Below are 19,441 nucleotides of genomic sequence, written 5' to 3'. Positions count from 1 at the left end.
TCTATTTGCACACATGAAATATTCACAAACTCTACACTTGAAAATGTTTGTGTATTCCCTATTTATAAATGACAGCTTTTGATTTTCAGATGTGTACATTTGTGGACAAGCTTACAGCACAAAACAGACGACTTGAAGATGAATTGCAGGACCTTGCAGCCAGAAAAGAGTCAGTGGCTCACTGGGAAGCTCAAATTGCAGAGATTATACAGTGGTGTGTATCGGTATTCCTTTAAAAATAGAACTTTCATTACCACTGTTGTAGACATTTATGTGATTGTGTTTCTTGTAATGTCTGTAGGTTCTATTTGTATTCTTTGTGTATTTATTATAAATCATTATATAACAAGGAGACTTCTCTTTATTTGCATACATGTAAATATGACTGCTGCTACTTAGTAGTACAGTACTCTATTTTCAAATGCTTTTGTGTACTGCTTCCTGGTTAATCCCTGAGTATTTGAATTTTGTACTATTTGAGCAGGAAGAATATTACAATTACTTAAAATAGTCAATTTTTTCTTAATCACAGAAAATGTATCACAGTTGCCTTTTATATGTATCTTGCCATAGAATACACACTCGATTCTTTAAAATTCTTTTAAATTTGAATGGCTAGTTATAAAACTATGAAAACTAGAATAACAAGCAAATATTTATGGGTTAAAAACTTTGTTATATAATGATTTAAATTAGGATGGAGGATTGTGTATGTAATAGTTTACCATAACACATGGGTAATTAAGGATCCTCAAAGCCTGTTTATATTTTACATTGTTAGGGTGAGCGATGAGAAGGATGCAAGAGGATACTTGCAGGCACTGGCATCCAAGATGACAGAAGAACTTGAATCACTGCGCAATTCCAGTCTAGGTTCAAGAACACTGGTATGATTGTAATAATCATTCACTGATTTAAATGAGTCCTAATCATTATAATCTTTCATTTTGTTTTTGCTGAAGAATGTGAGTTTTTCAACAAATTAATGGATGTAATTTGTATTACAGGAAACTTTGTGCTATCCGGCACCCACGGGACCGAGCTGCTGCCGTAGCCTCAAAACTGCCGTACTCTCCAGAGTTAATGTTGAGAGATACGGAGATTCTTATCTCTGTATTTGACAACAAACACTGTTGCTTAGCAACAGCTTCTAAACACTCGGGTGTGGCCCTAAAGCTCTGTAGCTGAAGCTGTTGCTATAGCTACAGACCTTGCACAGCTTGACTGTTCAAACAAAGCAAAAAAAACAAACAAAAAAAATAAAAAACGGCTGATTTTTGCCGGTGGCTCCAGATTGCCGGATAGCTCACCTCCGGATAGCACAAAGTTTCCTGTAGAAATATTAATTCAGTCTTGTGAAAATCTTCTTAGGTGTAGAAGAGTATAGGTTCTATACTAAAAGACCATTTATGGACGAATAATCGCGCACACAAAAAGTAGTGAAAGTACTTTTCTACATCTAATAAAATTTTGCCCATAATTAATCTGTGGCTCTACTTGATCAACAAATCATGAAGAAAACTATCTAATGAAATATCGATATATTGCTTTGTGCCTATACTTGGCACATTTAACTGTTAAATCTCTAATCCTATATAATGATACAAATACATGATGGTATAAAATATTTCTGCAGAAAATAGCATATTATAGTCACCGACCAGCTACAAACTGAGGGAAATGTGCTGAGATTTTGTTTCTACTTTGTTGATCATGGAGTAACAAACGAAATGCAGCAAAATACAAAGCTGTTTTGGCATTTAACTATTGGAGAGCTTCACCATCAATGCACCTTTTAAGACTCTGTTGTGTATATATAATTGTTGTCATTGTATTAGCTATATTCATAGCTTAGAATTTACTGAGCCGAATAATATGAGAAGCCAAATTAGCATCAGTAATTGCCATCAGTACATGAAACAGGGTGTTTCAAAGACATGTTAATTCAGCTCCCTCACACTTTTGGGACTGCTAACTCCTCCACGCTAATATTATTTAGACACACCGTTATATGTTAATTTTTTACGTCTTATTATTTTACTCTTCCAGGATCCTCTGTGGAAAGTGAGACGCAGTGCAAAGTTGGATATGTCGGCTAGATTAGAACTACAGTCCGCTCTTGAAGCAGAAATACGTGCTAAGCAGTTAGTACAGGAAGAGCTCAGTAGAGTGAAAGCTACTAACATGGCATTTGAGAGGTATAATTTTCATTATCATCCTGGTGCTGGAGTTATGGTACATGTGTTCAGTAGCACTGCTATTCATCTCCCATGGCATTGCTCACAGAATTGATTAGGCCTCCACAGATGTTGCCTTTGACCACTCGGTAATCTAGTCACCATAAATCAGAAGAATAAAATAAGATGTTCATAAACCCAACTCCAGACTTCTGCAGGCTGCCCTGTAACTACTTAGATTTTCAACTTGAACTTTTACACGTTTAAAGTTATTTGACCTTAAACTTTCAGTTGCAAATTTTAAATAGTCAACTTATTTGCAACAAAATAGATGAATTAATAGCAAAGATAGAAGCAAATGGGCTTGATTTGATAGCCATTACGGAGATGTGGTTGCAGAGTGACCAAGGTTGGGAACTAAATATTCCAGGGTACTTGACTTTTAGAAGAGCTAGGCAGAATGGAAAATAAAGGATCGGATAAAGACAACAGAGAAAGAACCTTAGCTCGGAAAATCAAGATGTAGAATCACTTTGGGTGTAACTAAGAAACAGCAAGGGGCAAAAAACACTGGTGGGAATAGTTTATAGGCTCCCTAACAGTAGTTGTAGTGTCGGGCACAGTATAAATCAGGAATTTAGAGGTGCATGTAACAAGGGTAATACAGTAATCATGGAGGACTTTAATTTTCATATAGACTGGGCAAACCAAATTTGCAGTAATAGTTTAGAGGACGAGTTTATGAAATGCATTCAAGATAGTTTTCTAGATCAGTTTGTTGAGGAACCACCTAGGGAGCAGGCTATTTTAGATCTAGTACTGTGCAATGAGACCGGGTTATAATTAGTAACCTTGTAGTAAAGGAGCCTCTGAGGAGCAGTGATCATAAAATGATAGAATTTTATGTTGAGTCTGAGAGTGATTTAGTTAAGTCCGAAACTAGGGTCTTAAATCTGAACAAAACAAACTACGTAGGTGTGAGAGGCGAGTTGGCTAAGGTAGGTTGGGAAACTAGATTAAAAGATATGATGGTAGATAAGTAATAGCAAACATTAAAAAAAAAATTCACAAAGAATATAAATTCCCTTAAGGAATAAAAACCCCATGGGAAAAATGGTCCAACCATGGCTAATGAGAAGTTAAAGATAATATTAGATTAAAGGAAGAAATTTACAATGTTGCCAAAAAGAGCAGTTAAGCCTGAGGATTGGGAGGATTTTAGAATTCAACAAAGGCGGATCAAGAAATTGATAGAGAAAATGGAACATGAGAGTAAGCTAGCAAGAGACATAAAAATAGATTGTAAAAGCTTCTATAGGTATGTAAAAAGCAAGAGATTAGCAAAAGTAAACGTGGGCCCATTGTAGGCAGAGACAGGAGAAATTATAATGCGGAATAAGGAAATGGCAGAGACACGAAACAAATACTTTGTATCTGTCTTCACAGAAGAAGACACAAAAAACATTCTGGAAATAGTGGGGTACCAAGGGTCTCGTGAGAATAAGGAACTTAAAGAAATTAGTATTAGTAAAGAAATAATACTTGAGAAATTAATAGGACTAAAAGCTGACAAATCCCCTGGACCTGATGGCCTACATCCAGGGTTTTAAAAGAGGTGGCTACAGAGATAGTCGATGCATTGGTTTTGATCTTTCAGAATTCCCTAGATTCTAGAACAGTCTCTGCGGATTGGAAGGTAGCAAATGTAACCGCACTATTCAAGAAAGGAGGGAGACAGAAAACAGGGAACTATAGACCAGTTAGCCTGACATCAGTAGTAGGGAAAATGCTAGAATCTGTTATTAGGGACGTGATAACAGGGCAGAGTTGACATGGATTTATGAAAGGGAAATCGTGTTTTACAAATCTGATAGTTACAACCTCAAAAAACTCTATCAGGTTAGATAAGGGGAAACCAGTGGATGTAGTGTTCAAAAACCAGTGATGACTGGTTCTAAATAGAATTAGTTCAATACTCATAGAATCATAGAAAGTTACAGCATGGAAGGAGGCCATTTCAGCACATCGTGTCCACGCCGGCCAACAAAGAGCTATCCAGCCTAATCCCACTTCCCAGCTCTTGGTCCGTAGCGCTGCAGGTTACAGCATCCCAAGTGCACATCCAAGTACTTTTTAAATGTGGTTAGGGTTCCTGCCTCTACCACCCTTTCAGGCAGTAAGTTCCAGACCCCCACAACCCGTTGGGTGAAGAAATTTCCCCTCAAATCCCCTCTAAACCTTCCCCCTATTACTTTAAATCTCTGTGCCCCTGGTTTTTGACCCCTCTGCTAAGGGAAATAGGTCCTTTCTATCCACTTTATCTAGGCCCCTCATAATTTTATACACCTCAATAAGGTCTCCCCTCAGCCTCCTCTGTTCCACGGAAAACAAACCCAGCCTATCCAGTCTTTCCTCATAGCTAAGATTTTCTACTCCCGGCAACATCCTTGTAAATCTCCTCTGTACCCTCTCTAGTGCAATCATATCTTTCCTGTAATGTGGTGACCAGAACTGCATGCAGTACTCTAGCTGAGGCCTAACTAGTGTTTTATACAGTTGAAGCATAACCCCCCCTGCTCTTGTATTCTATGCCACAGCTAATAAAGGCAAGCATTCTGTATGCCGCCTTAACCACCTTATCTACTTGGCCTGCTACCTTCAGGGATCTGTGGACATGCACTCCAAGGTCCCTTTGTTCCTGTACACTACTCGGTATCCTACCATTTAATGTGTATTCCATTTCCTTGTTAGCCTTCCCCAAATGCATTTCCTCACACTTCTCCGGATTGAATTCCATTTGCCACTGTTCTGCTCACCTGACCAATTTATTGATATCTTCCTGCAGTCTACAGCTTCCTTCTTCAGTATCAACCACACAGCCGACTTTAGTATCATCTGCAAACTTCTTAATCATACCCCCTAGATTCAAGTCAAGATCGTCGATATATACCACAAAAAGCAGGGGACCTAGTACTGAGCCCTGCGGAACCCCACTGGAAACAGCCTTCCAGTCACAAAAACACCCATCAACCATTACCCTCTGCTTCCTGCCTCCGAGCCAGTTTTGAATCCAACTTGACACTTTGCCCTAGATCCCATGGGCTTTTAACTTCGTGACCAGTCTGCCATGTGGAACCTTATCAAAAGCCTTGCTAAAGTCCATATACACTACATCAAACGCACTAACCTCATCTACCCTCCTTGTTACCTGCTCAAAAAATCCAATCAAGTTTGTCAGACACGGCCTTCCCTTAACAAATCCGTGCTGACTATCCTTGATTAATCCGTGTCTTTCTAAATGAAGATTTATCCTGTTTTTTTTATTCGTTTATGGGATCTGGGTGTCACTGGCAATGCCAGCATTTATTGCCCACTAGTTGCCCTTGAGAAGGTGGTGGTGAGCCGCCGCCTTGAACCGCTGCAGTCTGTGTGGTGATGGTACTCTCACAGTAGGGAGTTTCAGGATTTTGACCAGCGATGATGAAGGATCGGCGATATACTTCTAAGTCAGGATGGTGTGTGACTTGAAGGGAACTTGGAGGTGGTGGTGTTCCCATGCACCTGCTGCCCTTGTCCTTCTAGGTGGAAGAGGTCGCGGGTTTGGGAGGTGCTGCCAAAGAAGCCTTGGCGAGTTGCTGCAGTGCATCTTGTAGATGGTACACACTGCCGGTGTGGAGGGAGCAAATGTTTAAGGTGATGGATGGGGTGCCAATCAAGCAGGCTGCTTTGTCCTGGATGGTGTCAAGCTTCTTGAGTGTTGTTGGAGCTGCACTCATCCAGGCAAGTGGAGAGTATTCCATCACACTCCTTACTTGTGCCTTGTAGATGGTGGAAAGGCTTTGGGGAGTCGGGAGGTGAGACACTCGCCGCAGAATACCTAGCCTCTGACCTCTTGTTGCCACATTATGTATGTGGCTGGTCCAGTTAAGTTTCTGGTTAATGGTGACCCCCCCCCCCCCCCCCCCAGGATGTTGATAGTGGGGGATTCGGCGATGGTAATGCCATTGAATGTCATGGGGAGGTGGTTAGACTTTCGCTTGTTGGAGATAGTCATTGCCTGGCACTTCTATGGCGTGAATGTTACCTGCCACTTATCAGCCCAAGTCTGAATGTCGTCCAGGTCTTGTTGCGAACATCCCCATTTCTGACCTTATGTTGGCGGGAAAGTCATCGATGAAGCAGCTGAAGATGGTTGGGCCTAGGACACTGCCCTGAGGAACTCCTGCAGCGATGTACTGGGGCTGCAATGATTGACCTTCAACCACCACAACTATCTTCCTTTGTGCTAGGTATGACTCCAGCCAGTGGAGTGTTTTCCCCCTGATTCCGATTGACTTCAATTTTACTAGGGCTCCTTGATGCCAAACTCTGTCAAATGCTGCCTTGATGTCAAGGGCAGTCACTCTCACCTCACCTCTGGAATTCAGCTCCTTTGTCCATGTTTGGATCAAGGCTGTAATGAGGTCGGGAGCAGAGTGGTCTTGGCGGAACCCAAACTGGGCATCCGAATTCTTTCCAGTAATTTTCCCACCACCGAGGTTAGGCTAACTGGCCTGTAATTACTCAGTCTATTCTTTTCTCCCTTTTTAAACAAGGGTACCACATTAGCAGTCCTCCGGCACCACATCTGAAGCCAGTGAGGATTGAAAAATGATGGCCTCTGCTATTTCCTCTTTTGCTTCGCTTAACACCCTGGGATACATTTCATTTGGGCCTGGGGATTTATCCACTTTTAAAGCTGCTAAACCCCTTAATACTTCCTCTCTCACTGTTTATTTCATCTGCAGTGTTCAGTGAGTACTTGTTGAGTAGGAGAGTCTGTTTTTGATACTTAAACTGCATTTATAGTTTCTGTTTTACATGATAGATTTTCAAAAAGCATTCGATAAGGTGCCACACGAGAGGTTATTACAAAGAAGTAGGGCTCATGGGATTGGGGTATATATTAGAATGGATTGAGGATTGGTTAACCGACAGAAAACAGAGAGTAGGAATAAACGGGTCATTTTCGGGTTGGCAGGCTGTAACTAGTGGATCAATGCTTGAGCCGCAGGTATTTACAATCTATATCAATGAAAGGGTGGTAAAGGCAGGAACCCTCAATATTCAAGAAGCATTTAGATGAGCACTTGAAACGCCATAGCATACAAGACTACGGACCAAGTGCTGGAAAATGGGATTAGAATCGATAGGGCTTGATGGCTGGCACGGACACGATGGGCCGAAGTGCCTCTTTCTGTGCTGTATAACTCTGAGGGGACAGAGTGTAATATATCCAAGTTTGCTGACGATACAAAGCTAGGTGGGAAAGTAAATTGTGAGGAAGATGCAAAGAGGCTGCAAAGGGATATATAGACAGGTTAAGTGAGTGGGTAAGAAAATGGCAGATAAACTATAATGTGGAGAAATGTGAAGTTATTGACTTTGGTAGGAAAAATAGAAAAGCAGAATATATTTTAAATGGTGAGAGATTGGGAAAAGTTGGTATTCAGAGGGACATGTGTGTCCTTGTACATGAATCACTGAAAGTTAACATACAGGTACAGCAAGCAATTGGGAAAGCAAATGGTATGTTGGCCTTTATTACAAAAGGATTGGCATATAAGAGTAAAGAAGTCTTACTGCAATTATTTAGGGCCTTGGTGAGACCACACCTGGAGTACTGTATACAGTTTTGGTCTCCTTACCTAAGAAAGGATATATTTGCCTTAGAGGGAATGCAACAAAGGTTCACTTGACGGATTCCTGAGATTGGGGGGAATTGTCCTATGAGGCGAGATTGAGGAGACTAGACCCAGATTCCCTAGAATTTAGAAGAATGAGATATGATCTCATTGAAACATGAAACTCTTTAGGGGCTTGACACGGTAGATGCAGGGAGGATGTTCCCCTGGCTGAGGGGTCTAGAACCAGGGGTCACAGTCTCAGAATAAGGGGTCAGCCATTTCGGACTGATGAGAAATTTCTTCATTCAAAGGGTTGTGAATCTCTGGAATTCTCTGCCTCAGAGAGCTGTGGATGCTTATTCATTGAGTATATTCAAGACAGAGATTGCTAGATTTTTGGATACAAAGGGAATCGGGATATGGGGATAGTGCGGGAAGGTGGAGTTGCGGTAGAAGATCAGCCATGATATTGAATAGCGAAGCAGGCTCGAAAGAGCAAATGGCCTACTTCTCCTATTTCTTGTGTTATTAAATTTCTAGTCTTTGGTGTGAAACTGTTATGCTTTTGGTATTTTTACGGAATATGAATCTTAATTTTTTTCTTAAATAGGAGGCCATCCCCCTTCTGACTTTGTAACTGGCAATGATGTTTAAAAATATTGAATGTTAAAATCTTTGGCAAATATTCTACAGCCACATATAAAAACTTTTATTTCAATTGAATTCATCTTGGTGTTCTGCATTCTGTCTCTCTCATGAAAACGTCCTTATTTTAGTAAACTGAGGGAGGCGGATGCCAGGAATCAGCAATTTGTGGAAGAGATACAGAATTTGAAGAAAGAATTGGAAGAAAGCAGAGGCAGAACAGAAAAAGGTTAGTGACATCTGCAGCTCGGAACAATTTTACTATGAGCTGTAAATACAGATATTAACTGCTATTTTTAAAAACAAATCAATAAAATCAGTATGGCTAGTATTTTTTTTAAAGAAAGCTGTTTTTCATATTTCTGCTTTTCCTTTTTCTTTTAAAGATCTCAAACTCCCAGATTTTCAAGACTCCATTTTTGACTACTTTAACACTTCTCCAATTCCACATGACTTGGGATTTAAAGTAAGCGCTCATTATATAGTGATAAATTCAAACTCTACGAGTATTTTATCTGTAGTGGTTTGTAAATTTCATTTGAGCTGGGAGGAAATTATAAAAGTATCTTGTGTAAAGTAGTACAGAAAAAAGGCTGTGTGGGGTAGACAGTCTTGCCACATCTACACAGAATACATTTTCTAATCTTTTAAAGCAAATTGCCACAGGTTTTAGACAAAAATCAGATATGCCGAAAAGATGTAAATTCAGTAAGGAGATGCCTGTTAGATACCCAGAAAAAAGTGGACTTGCTGATTTTTATGACTAGCTGACTCTGTTCACATTCCATTTTTCAATGCTATGGTCCTTCACAATCTACATTTAGAACTTTAAAAAAACGACACTTGTTGTACACTTTGTGGCATTGCATTATGCTGATTCCAGGCATCTTTCAAGAACCGTTAAAACGTTTGGTCTTTTTTTTAATGGAATGAAGGTCTTCCTTCAAACAAATTGGTTATACCCAAATGCAGCAGTCTCTTTGTGAGAGATGGTGTCCTGATTAATAACCTTTTAATTTACAAAAGGGAATTCACTAAGTGTATTTTTCTCATATCTGTTGCACAAAGGGCTCTGTTTCTTCCTCGTCTACATCATCTCTCCTAGCATTTTGGGAAGAAGTAAGTTTCTGTGCGTGCTTTGTCACCCTAACCTGTTACCACTTGCATAATCTGACCCTCTGAGCTAGCTGTGCTTCCTTATTCCATGTTAATCACTTCTGCTGTAGCTATACATGAAACTTCCTATACTTATTCTATTACTATTGCTAATGTTTGAAAATTGCTTGTATTCAAAACATTAAAATAAACAAGTCTTATTTCACTGACGTCAAACTGCAGTTACCATAGAGATTGTATTTGGAAAAATTTATAATTATCCTTTGCCCATATTATAATGCAATTCAACAGTCTACTAAATCTAGATTGGCATTTTTGAAAAGGTTTGTGTTTAATTGTAATACCAATTTAGAGAATTAACCATACACAGGAGTTCAAATAAAATTGGACAAATCCTTTGAATTGCTCCTCAGTCATTATACCTGATGCTTACAATTTAATTGATTAGATCAATTGAAATATATCTTAAGCAAAGATTCAGATGTTGTCTTACACTGTTATCAAGTAAAGATCAAACTTTTTTTTAGTACTTAATCAACAATTCCTATTTTCTGGTTCCAGTAAGGGCTTTACAGGCACTTATTTGAACTCCTGAGCTTGTAAAAATGTAACTCTTGACAGTTAGTGTGCATATAATTAGTCTGCATCTTAATATAATTAGTCTGCATTGGAATTTACAGAAACTAGGCGATGTGCCGTTCACTCTTTCCTGTCTAAAATATTGTTTTAATGTGCTGTTTCAATGATGATTCTTGTTTTGCTGCCTACCCTTTTCAAACTTGATGTCTTCCATCAAGCCCTGCTTTATAAAGAACAGACATGTAAGAAAATATTTTACCATACCTGACAACATCCTTTCTTTAGTCAGTTGTAGGTAAAGGTTTTAGAATAAATTATAATTGGAATAGTGCCCCCTCCAGTTAGGAAGATCCCTTAAGATGAATATACTCCATCCTCATTATAACATGTTCCTTAAATGAAAGGGTTTTGTGTGTGATAGCAAAGTATGCCCTCTTATGAACGAGCCTAAAATACAACCTAAAAAGATAAAGAGCCAAGATCCAGTAGCCATACAAAAGAGAGCAGGATAACATAGTCATATAATTAGATTGGTTGGGGTGGGGACTCGGGTGTTACTTGTATATCTGTGGTCCTGTACTGCAAAATACAGAGCATTTTAAAATATGAATACTAAAAAAGTGAATGCATGTGATGGCACATTTGTATACTGGAGCATAAAGAAAACACTGCTTCAAAGTTATTCTGCCTTAAAGTATCTTATCTTATTGTTTTGCTTCATTGATATTTCATTTTAACAACATGATTAAGTTTGTTTTAGAGTTCAACAAAATTTACAATGAGCATTTTAGCTGTCTTTTTCATTAACTTCAAAATTGCAAATTGCCAAGAAACTGCTAAGAATAAGTAGACAGGTTTGCTGTGGATTTTAAATTGTGAAATACAATAAAATAAGTTGTAATTAGTGAACTTAAACATTAGATAGTTATTTCTTATCTAGAGTCCAACTTTGTTCAGTTTGGTAAGTAATGCCTTATATTTATTCATGTCAGTAAAATAATGCTACCTCATGAGATTGGCCCAGTGAGTAAATGAATTGCATAATATGTCACTAAGCTATTCAAAACTTCAAAGGACCAGGCACCATCCCTGCTCTGCACTGACATGGCTCACAAACAGATTGAAAGTGAAGGTGCCATAGGGGTTTCAGTGAGCTAAGCTAAGGAGGAGGAAAAAATCAGTCTGGGTTCCTGCTCCTGATCACACTTTTTTATCTTTTTGTTGGATGTGAGCAATTCTTGCAGTTCAGTGACCCCTGCCAGTAGTGTGCTTGTGTGAACACCAGATGAATAAAGGAAAAGATTGAGCTGTGATAGTTCCCACAAATAGCTTCTATGATTCTATTTTATGATTTGACACATGGTGTTCAGGTTTGGACACAAGACCTACTTGGGTATTGTACCAGAGGGCTGCCTCCATCTGGGATATCATGCTTAGTGTCACCAAGGAAAAGAGAGTAAGGAGAAAGAAGATAAGAATTTAAGAATAAGCTACCTCATCTTTGCTGACAAGATTCACTGGCTGTATCTAGTGGTGCTGCAGTAACCTCCGGCTGCTGAGTGCCACAGTACACATGCAGTTATGCATGTGGTTCTGTATTTACAGTGTTGCTCAAGTTTTATAGGCGACTTAAGCAGCTAGCATATGTGGCCGGTTTTATTCTGCCTCTTACATGGCGAATCGGCATGATTGAAAAGTTGCTATGAGTGAGTTGGCCTCGCACTGAGATCCAGCTAGAGTGTTTTCAGTTCATTATGCTGCATGTTTGTTTTTGTACCAGTCTGCCAATTGTAGACAGCACAACCCTACACCAGCCCCGATCTTAATAGGGGTAACCAACTGAATTGTGATTTTTTTTGGGTGCTACGGTTTCTATACCAAGTGTAGATTTGGAACAGAAATCCTCATGAAACAAGGCATCAGATAGTTCGAGACTAGAATGGATCTTTGCATAGTCAGCAAGTATGATTGTTAAGCTATGTTGACACTGGTGCTGTGCTGGTGTTTATTTTGTAACAAAGGGTAAACCAAGTGCTAAAGCAAAGATAGCCATAGGCCACATTAGTAGGTTCTAGTTTACCATGAATTACAACTTGCACAAATGAGTCCCCTCTGTCTCAGGCAGGCTGTATGACAAATGTAGCATGAGGAAATTAAGTGCTCCAGCATACTGAAGAGAGAAAAATTCAGGCAGGTCAAATTGCACTGCTCTGATTTTTCCTAACAACTGGCTTGGCAGCGTCAGAAATCTAGGAGCAGCTATTCTGCCAGGGAATGGTATATGTTGAAAGGGGAATATACACTCATGAGGAGAGAAGAGAAGAACGATAACATTGGTTATATTGTGCCGATGAGGGGGGCTTGACAAAATACCAATTTCATTTTAATGAGTACTTTTATAGTTGCACAATTTCTACTCAGTGGTATCTTGAGTGCATTATGTAAGTTTCTGCTATCTCACCTATAGAGGAAACTGAACATTGAAGAGACTTGAGGTAATTTGTCCCACCTGGTTGCTTGTATAATTTGCAAGCAACAAAATTTGTTTCATTAGAAGAATAAATATTGTATTAAAACTCTTCATTGTGTAGTATTGCTTATACTGTAAGTGTTTTTTGATTTGAAAAAAGTGGATTATTCAAACTGTAGGTAGAAGTTGAGTAAGTGACATCATAGTAAAAGTAAAATGATCACACAGGAACATAAATCGTGGAGGTGTTCTCTTCACATTGGTTTAAACGCCAGTTCACATTGTTTGTTTCAAGACCTTTTTGTAAGAGAGGAGGAGCACTAACAAAATAAGACTTAAGACTTGCATTTATATAGCGCCTTTCAGGACCTCCCAAAGTACTTTACAGCCAATGAATTACTCGTGGAGTATAGGCACTGTTTTAATGTAGGAGACGCGGCAGCCAATTTGCACACAGCAAGCTCCCACAAACAGGAATGAGATAATAACCACATAATCTGTTTTTAGTGATGTTGATTGAGGGATAAATATTGGCCAGGACACTGGGGATAACTCCGTTGCTCTTTTTCAAAATAGTGCCATAGGATCTTTAATGCCCACCTGAGAGCAGATAGGTCCTCGGTTTATCGTCAGATTGGTGAAGTCAAGCGTAGGTGCCTTGCAGTCAGAATCAGGGGAATTTATAATGGGGAACAAAGAAATGGCAGACCAATTAAATGCGTACTTCACATAGGAGGACACAAATAACCTCCCAGAGATGTCGGGGAACATAGGGTCTAATGAGAGTGAGGAATTGAATGAAATCAGTATTTGTAGGGAATTGGTGTTGGGGAAATTGATGGGATTGAAGGCCGATAAATCCACAGGGCCTGATAATCTACATCCTAGGGTACTTAAGGAAGTGGTCCTAGAAATAGTAGATGCATTGCTGGTCATCTTCCAAAATTCCATAGACTCTGGAACAGTTCCCATGGATTGGAGGATAGCTAATGTAACCCCACTATTTAAAAAAGGTGGTAAAGAGAAAATGGGAAATTATAGACCGGTAAGTCTGACATCGGTAGTGGGGAAAATGCTGGAGTCCATTCTAAAAGATGTAATAGCAGAGCACTTGGAAAACAGTGACAGGATCTGACAAAGTCAACATGGATTTACAAAAGATCAATCATGCTTGACTAATCTACTGGAACTTTTTGAGGATGTAACTGGTAGAATAGATAAGGGAGAACCAGTGGATGTGGTGTATTTGGACTTTCAGAAGGCCTTTGATAAGGTCCCGCATAAGAGATTAGCGTGCAAAGTTAAAATACATGGGATTGGGGGTAAGGTACTGTCTTGGATAGAGAACTGGTTGGCAGACAGGAAGCAAAGAGTTGGAATAAACGGGTCATTTTCCGAGTGGCAGGCAGTGACTAGTGGGGTACCGCATGGATCGGTGCTAGGACCCTAGCTATTCACAATATATATAAATGATCTAGACAAGGGAACTAGATGTAATATCTCCAAGTTTGCAGACGACACAAAGCTGGGTGGGCGTGTGTGCTGTGAGGAGGATGCAGAGAAACTCCAGTATGATTTGGACAGGTTGGGTGATTGGACAGATGCATGGCAAATGCAGTACAGGTAGACTATCCTTTATCCGAAAACCTCGGGACCAGCTGAGTTTCGGATAAAGGAGAATTTCGGATTTCGGAAGGTGGGTCGGCGGGGGGTCGTGCGCACGACTTACGCTGACGCTCAGTGTAAGTCGGTCGGGGCCGGCGGGGTACGCGGGGGGGGGTCGGCGGTTGTCGGGGCTGGCGGGGTCGGCGGTTGTCAGGGCTGGCGGGGTCGGCGGGGGGTCGTGCGCACGACTTACCCTTTATCCGAACTTCCGCAACCGGAACCCTCTAAAAACCTTCGGTTTTTTCGTTCAGCGTAAGTCGTACGCACGACTTACGCTGAACGAAAAAACCTTCGGTTTTTAGAGGGTTTCGGTTTTCGGAAGTCCGAATAAAGGGTAGTCTACCTGTATAATGTGGATAAACGCGAGGTTATCCACTTCGGTGGCAAAAACCGGAAGACAGATTATTATCTGAACGGCAATATATTGGGAGAAGGGGAAGTGCAATGAAACCTGGGTGTCCTTGTGCACCAGTCGCTGAAGGTAAGCATACAGGTGCAGCAGGCGGTTAAGAAGGCAAATGGTATGTTGGCCTTCATAGCGAGAGGATTCAAGTACAGGAGCAAGGATGTCTTGCTGCAGTTGTACAGGGCCTTGGTGAGACCACACCTTGAGTATTGTGTGCAGTTTTGGTCGCCTTATCTGAGGAAGGATGTTCTTGCCATGGAGAGATTGCAACGAAGATTCACCAGGTTGATACCTGGGATGGCAGGAATGACATAGGAGAGATTGGGTCGATTAGGCTTATATTCGCTAGAGTTTAGAAGAATGAGAGGGGATCTCATTGAAACTTATAAAATTCTAACAGGACTGGACAGACTAGATGCAGGAAGGATGTTCCCGAGGGCAGGGGCGTCCAGAACCAGGGTTCACAGTCTGAGGATAAGGGGTAAGCCATTTAGGACAGAAATGAGGAGGAATTTCTTCACCCAGAGATTGGTGAACCTGTGGAATTCTCTACCACAGAAGGCAGTTGAGGCCAATTCATTAAATATATTCAAGAAGGAGTTAGATATATTTCTTAAGGCTAAAGGGATTGAGGGATATGGGGAGTAAGCAGGGGCAGGGTACTGAATTTGGATGATCAGCCATGATCTCATTAAATGGTGGAACAGTCTAGAGGGGCCAAATGGCCTACTCCTGCTCCTACCTTCTGTGTTTCTATGTTTCTATCTGAAAGACGGCACCTCAGAGTGCAGCACTCTCTCACTACTGCACTAGAGTGTCAGCCTAGATTTTTGTGCTCAAGTATCTGGAGTGGGACAACCACAACCTTCTGACTCCGAAGTGAGAGTGCTACCAACTGTGCCACGGCTGGCACTATTGCCATAGAGTATGGTGAATTCTCAGCTGTATTGGAGTGGGAAGGTGTTGAACAGGTATGTTCCAACATAGTGGGAGGGTGGGAAAATTGAAGGAGTTTTGCCGTGGGTTATTCTCAATTCTCATTGCATTTTAGTTTTAGTGCAACTCACTACCTACCCCCTCAGCCAGGGAAGGTGCATGGCAAAGAAGGGCTTAATAGAAAGGGAAGAAGGCAAGTCTCTCCATCCTTCAATCAAATACAATTTTCAGTGCGTAAGCGTAGCACATTGGCCTGTAATTTGCAGTCAGCAGCAAACCAAAGGCGTTTGCCGCTGGCCCCAAAGTAAGTTCCCCACAAAGACCTTGCAATCACTGTGGCGAGTAGTTTGTTTTTTCCAACATGCAGTTGAAATCAGCGCAAGTTAATGGGGAATCCCTAATGCGAGCTGCTGTGACGTCAACAAGCTGTCCAAGCACCCAATCACAATGCAGAATTGTCACAGACCGAGAACCAGGAAGTGAGCAAGCTCCTTTCATTCTAACTTTTTAAAAATGTTAGAGAGCAAAACAAAGATTGGGGCTTTCATATAGGGAAAAGGTAAACCTGAAATAAAGATGAACAAACATTTTTTTAAATCATTTTTTTAAAGTTTCTTAAAATTGTAATTTTTATTAAAATGGTAAATTTGACACTCTCCAAAATTAAAATTAGTTTTTCGGGCCCATAACATTTGTTTAGCAGCCAATACACTGTTAAAACCCCAGTTACACCTAATCCAACAAGGTCTAACTTTTAATGGGGTATTTAACAGTGATATTATTGCAGAAAAGCCAAAGTTTTTGTCAGTTTCCCTGATTTCACAGATTACACTGATTGCCAGCTATGGGGGGGGATGGCGGGGGGGGCGACAACGCAGCCAGTGTCGGAGCAGTGAATGACTGACCACAACTTCAGGATTTCCATGTTGGGGTGCACTAAATCCTGAAGTTGCTGTCTGTTTCAAAGGGGCAATAGCAGCGAGCACTGTTATTACCCACTGCAAATTCTGGGCCATTATTGTTTCTAAAATACACTTCCTAAATTATTTCCAACCAAATATTTATTCTCACCAAATTGTATTGCTGCTAAATATTTTTGGGATCAGCTATATTTTGGTGCCACTCACTGCTGTCAGTTCTTCTGCCATTGTAGTATGAAGTTTTGTCCATTTTTTGTTCTATGGTTATTTTTTTTAAATGAAAGTACAGATAATGATTCACCCTTTTTATGAGGGGTTTTTCAAGATTCTTGGCTCCTGAGGCATTTTATTCCTTATTAATGCCTTTTATACACTAAATCTGATATCTTGAGCAATATAATAAAACATAAAAGTAATTCCAATTGAATTGTTCTCTCTGATGTTTCACAAGATATTTTCACACTCTGCTTTCACTAAGACAGCTACTTCTTTCCTCACTGTACTACCCAAAATGAAGCACATGTCAGACAACTAGACATAGTCGTCAGTGCTTTTTAAAAAATCCCACAAGAAAACACAGACATTTACTACAGTCAATGTCAAAACCATGGCTGCACACACCAAAAATGATATGATCTGGAACAAGGTTATGAAAACTAACTACCAGCTACATTAAATTAATTGACACACCAGGGAATTACTTCAGGAAAATAGATAATACAGTAGCAAACAACAATTGCAGAACTGGCAGAACAGCTGACAAAGACCTATAAAATGGATACTCTTGAATGCTTACTATTGTAGCTAAATGGAAGTAAAAAAGAAATGTTAAAAAATGAAGTATATGAAAATCATAAAAGAAACCAGTTGTTAAAGTCCCACAAGTGTTGTTGCTGTTTATAATTTTTATGAATGGCTTGGAGGATGGAATATTGTTCCAGGTGTCTAAGTTTGCAGATGACACTAAATTGGGTGCAGTGACCAATGTGCAGTATTCCAAAGGAACTTGCGCAGGCTTGGTCAATGAGCAGATCAGTGGCAAATGAAATTCAAGACAGAAAGTGAGAGGTTTTGAGACTAAATAACAAGCAAGATTATGGAGTATATGCTATATAATCACATCCTTGAGGTAACCAAGGAGGAAAGAGAGAGGATGGTTTTTGTGTATATTTTGTTAAAACCAATGGCATCGTGTTCACAGGTGGTCTCATTTCCTGAAAAGTTTATGCAAGTACAGTTCCACAAATGTTCAATTTGTTCTGGCACCAACCCCACTGTAAAATGGGCACAGGAGACTTAAAGAAGTAACGTCAAAAGTGTGCACAGTACAAACACTCAACAAAAGACCCCGTCAACATACACACATTATACTGTGACAGCTGACCAGAAAGATCTACATTGTACTTAGATAACAAACAAAGAGAATGACCAAGACAAAATGTGATTCATAAAGACCAAACAAGATAGGATAACTACTCAAGGTCACGATAAACAACTTAGAAATCCTAACATACAGGAAACAAATATTCTTTCAATACACCATCTGGTACACACAAACCTACCATAAATCTAAACTATCTCCAATTAAATCAGGTATTAACAAAAATTGCGCCTTACTGTTTATAAGTTAGAGTGGAGAAAAATCAACATCCACAAACTAGAAGTTGTGTTGGTTTGGGTAGAGAAGAGTCCTCTTGCCAGCAAAAAGTAACACAGGAAGCCACTACATGAAAACAAAGTCATGCAAACATCCTTCATGTGCTGCCAAACTCAGCTCATTGCTTCACTAAAGCTACCTGGTTCATAGTCCTCTGAAAATCTGCACACACTGCCATGCATTAACACACTGTAGTTCTCTACTTTGCCTTTTAAGATGTTTTATAAATATATTAAGAGTAAGAGGATAACTAAAGAAAGGGTAGGGCCTATTAGAGATCATGCGGGTAATCTGTGTGTGGAGGCGGGAGACGTCGGTAGTGTTCTTAATGAATACTTTGCATCTGTTTTCACAAAGGAGAGGGGCGAAGCAGACATTGCTATCGGGGAGGAGTGTGAAATAATAGATGAAATAAACCTAGTGAGAGAGGAAGTATTCAGGGGTTTAGCAACTTTAAAAGTAGATAAATCCCCAGGCCCGGATGAAATGTATCCCAGGCTGTTAAGCGAAGCAAAAGAGGAAATAGCAGAGGCCCTGACCATCATTTTTCAATCCTCTCTGGCTTCAGGTGTGGTGCTGGAGGACTGCTAATGTGGTACCCTTGTTTAAAAAGGGAGAAAAGGATAGACCGAGTAATTACAGGCCAGCCAGCCTAACCTCGGTGGTGGGAATATTATTGGAAAGAATTCTGAAGGACAGGATAAATCTTCATTTAGAAAGACATGGATTAATCAAGGATAGTCAGCACGGATTTAAGGGAAGGTCGTGTCTCTCAAACTTGATTGACTTTTTTGAGGAGGTAACAAGGAGGGTAGATGAGGGTAGTGCATTTGATGTAGTGTATATGGACTTTAACAAGGCTTTTGATAAGGTTCCACATGACAGACTGGTCACGAAGTTAAAAGCCCATGGGATCCAGGGCAAAGTGTCAAGTTGGATTCAAAACTGGCTCGGAGGCAGGAAGCAGAGGGTAATGGTTGATGGGTGTTTTTATGACTGGAAGGCTGTTTCCAGTGGGGTTCCGCAGGGCTCAATTCAGGAAACTTTGTGCTATCCGGCACCGATGGGACCGAGCTGCTGCCATTCCCTCAAAACTGCCGTACACTCCAGAGCTAATGTTGAAACATACGGAGATTTTCATCTCCGTATGAATCAACAAACCCTTAGCAACAGCCTCTAAACAGTCGGCAAGCGTCTCTGTAGC

General features: G+C 40.3%; 1 protein-coding gene across 5 annotated transcripts in view; it reads left to right on the top strand.

Annotated features, from left to right (window-relative positions):
* Positions 1 to 19,441, top strand: part of cdc42bpb (CDC42 binding protein kinase beta (DMPK-like)) — a 218,261-nt gene that overhangs the window by 158,213 nt on the left and 40,607 nt on the right. For 2 of the 5 annotated variants that reach the window (XM_086003023.1, XM_086003024.1), the window contains exons 17-23: positions 90 to 214; positions 782 to 887; positions 2,050 to 2,198; positions 8,620 to 8,717; positions 8,875 to 8,954; positions 9,557 to 9,607; positions 10,402 to 10,425. In XM_086003023.1, coding sequence (XP_085859149.1) covers positions 90 to 214; positions 782 to 887; positions 2,050 to 2,198; positions 8,620 to 8,717; positions 8,875 to 8,954; positions 9,557 to 9,607; positions 10,402 to 10,425 — 633 coding nt within the window. The remainder of the gene's footprint in view (positions 1 to 89; positions 215 to 781; positions 888 to 2,049; positions 2,199 to 8,619; positions 8,718 to 8,874; positions 8,955 to 9,556; positions 9,608 to 10,401; positions 10,426 to 19,441) is intronic. The other 3 variants (XM_086003025.1, XM_086003026.1, XM_086003027.1) reach the window with 2 other exon arrangements.

This window comes from Somniosus microcephalus, chromosome 12, assembly GCF_052327205.1.
Source record: "Somniosus microcephalus isolate GS21.2 chromosome 12, FLI_Smic_1.0, whole genome shotgun sequence".
Lineage (NCBI taxonomy): Eukaryota > Metazoa > Chordata > Chondrichthyes > Squaliformes > Somniosidae > Somniosus > Somniosus microcephalus.
This window is presented reverse-complemented; position numbering and strand designations above follow the sequence as displayed.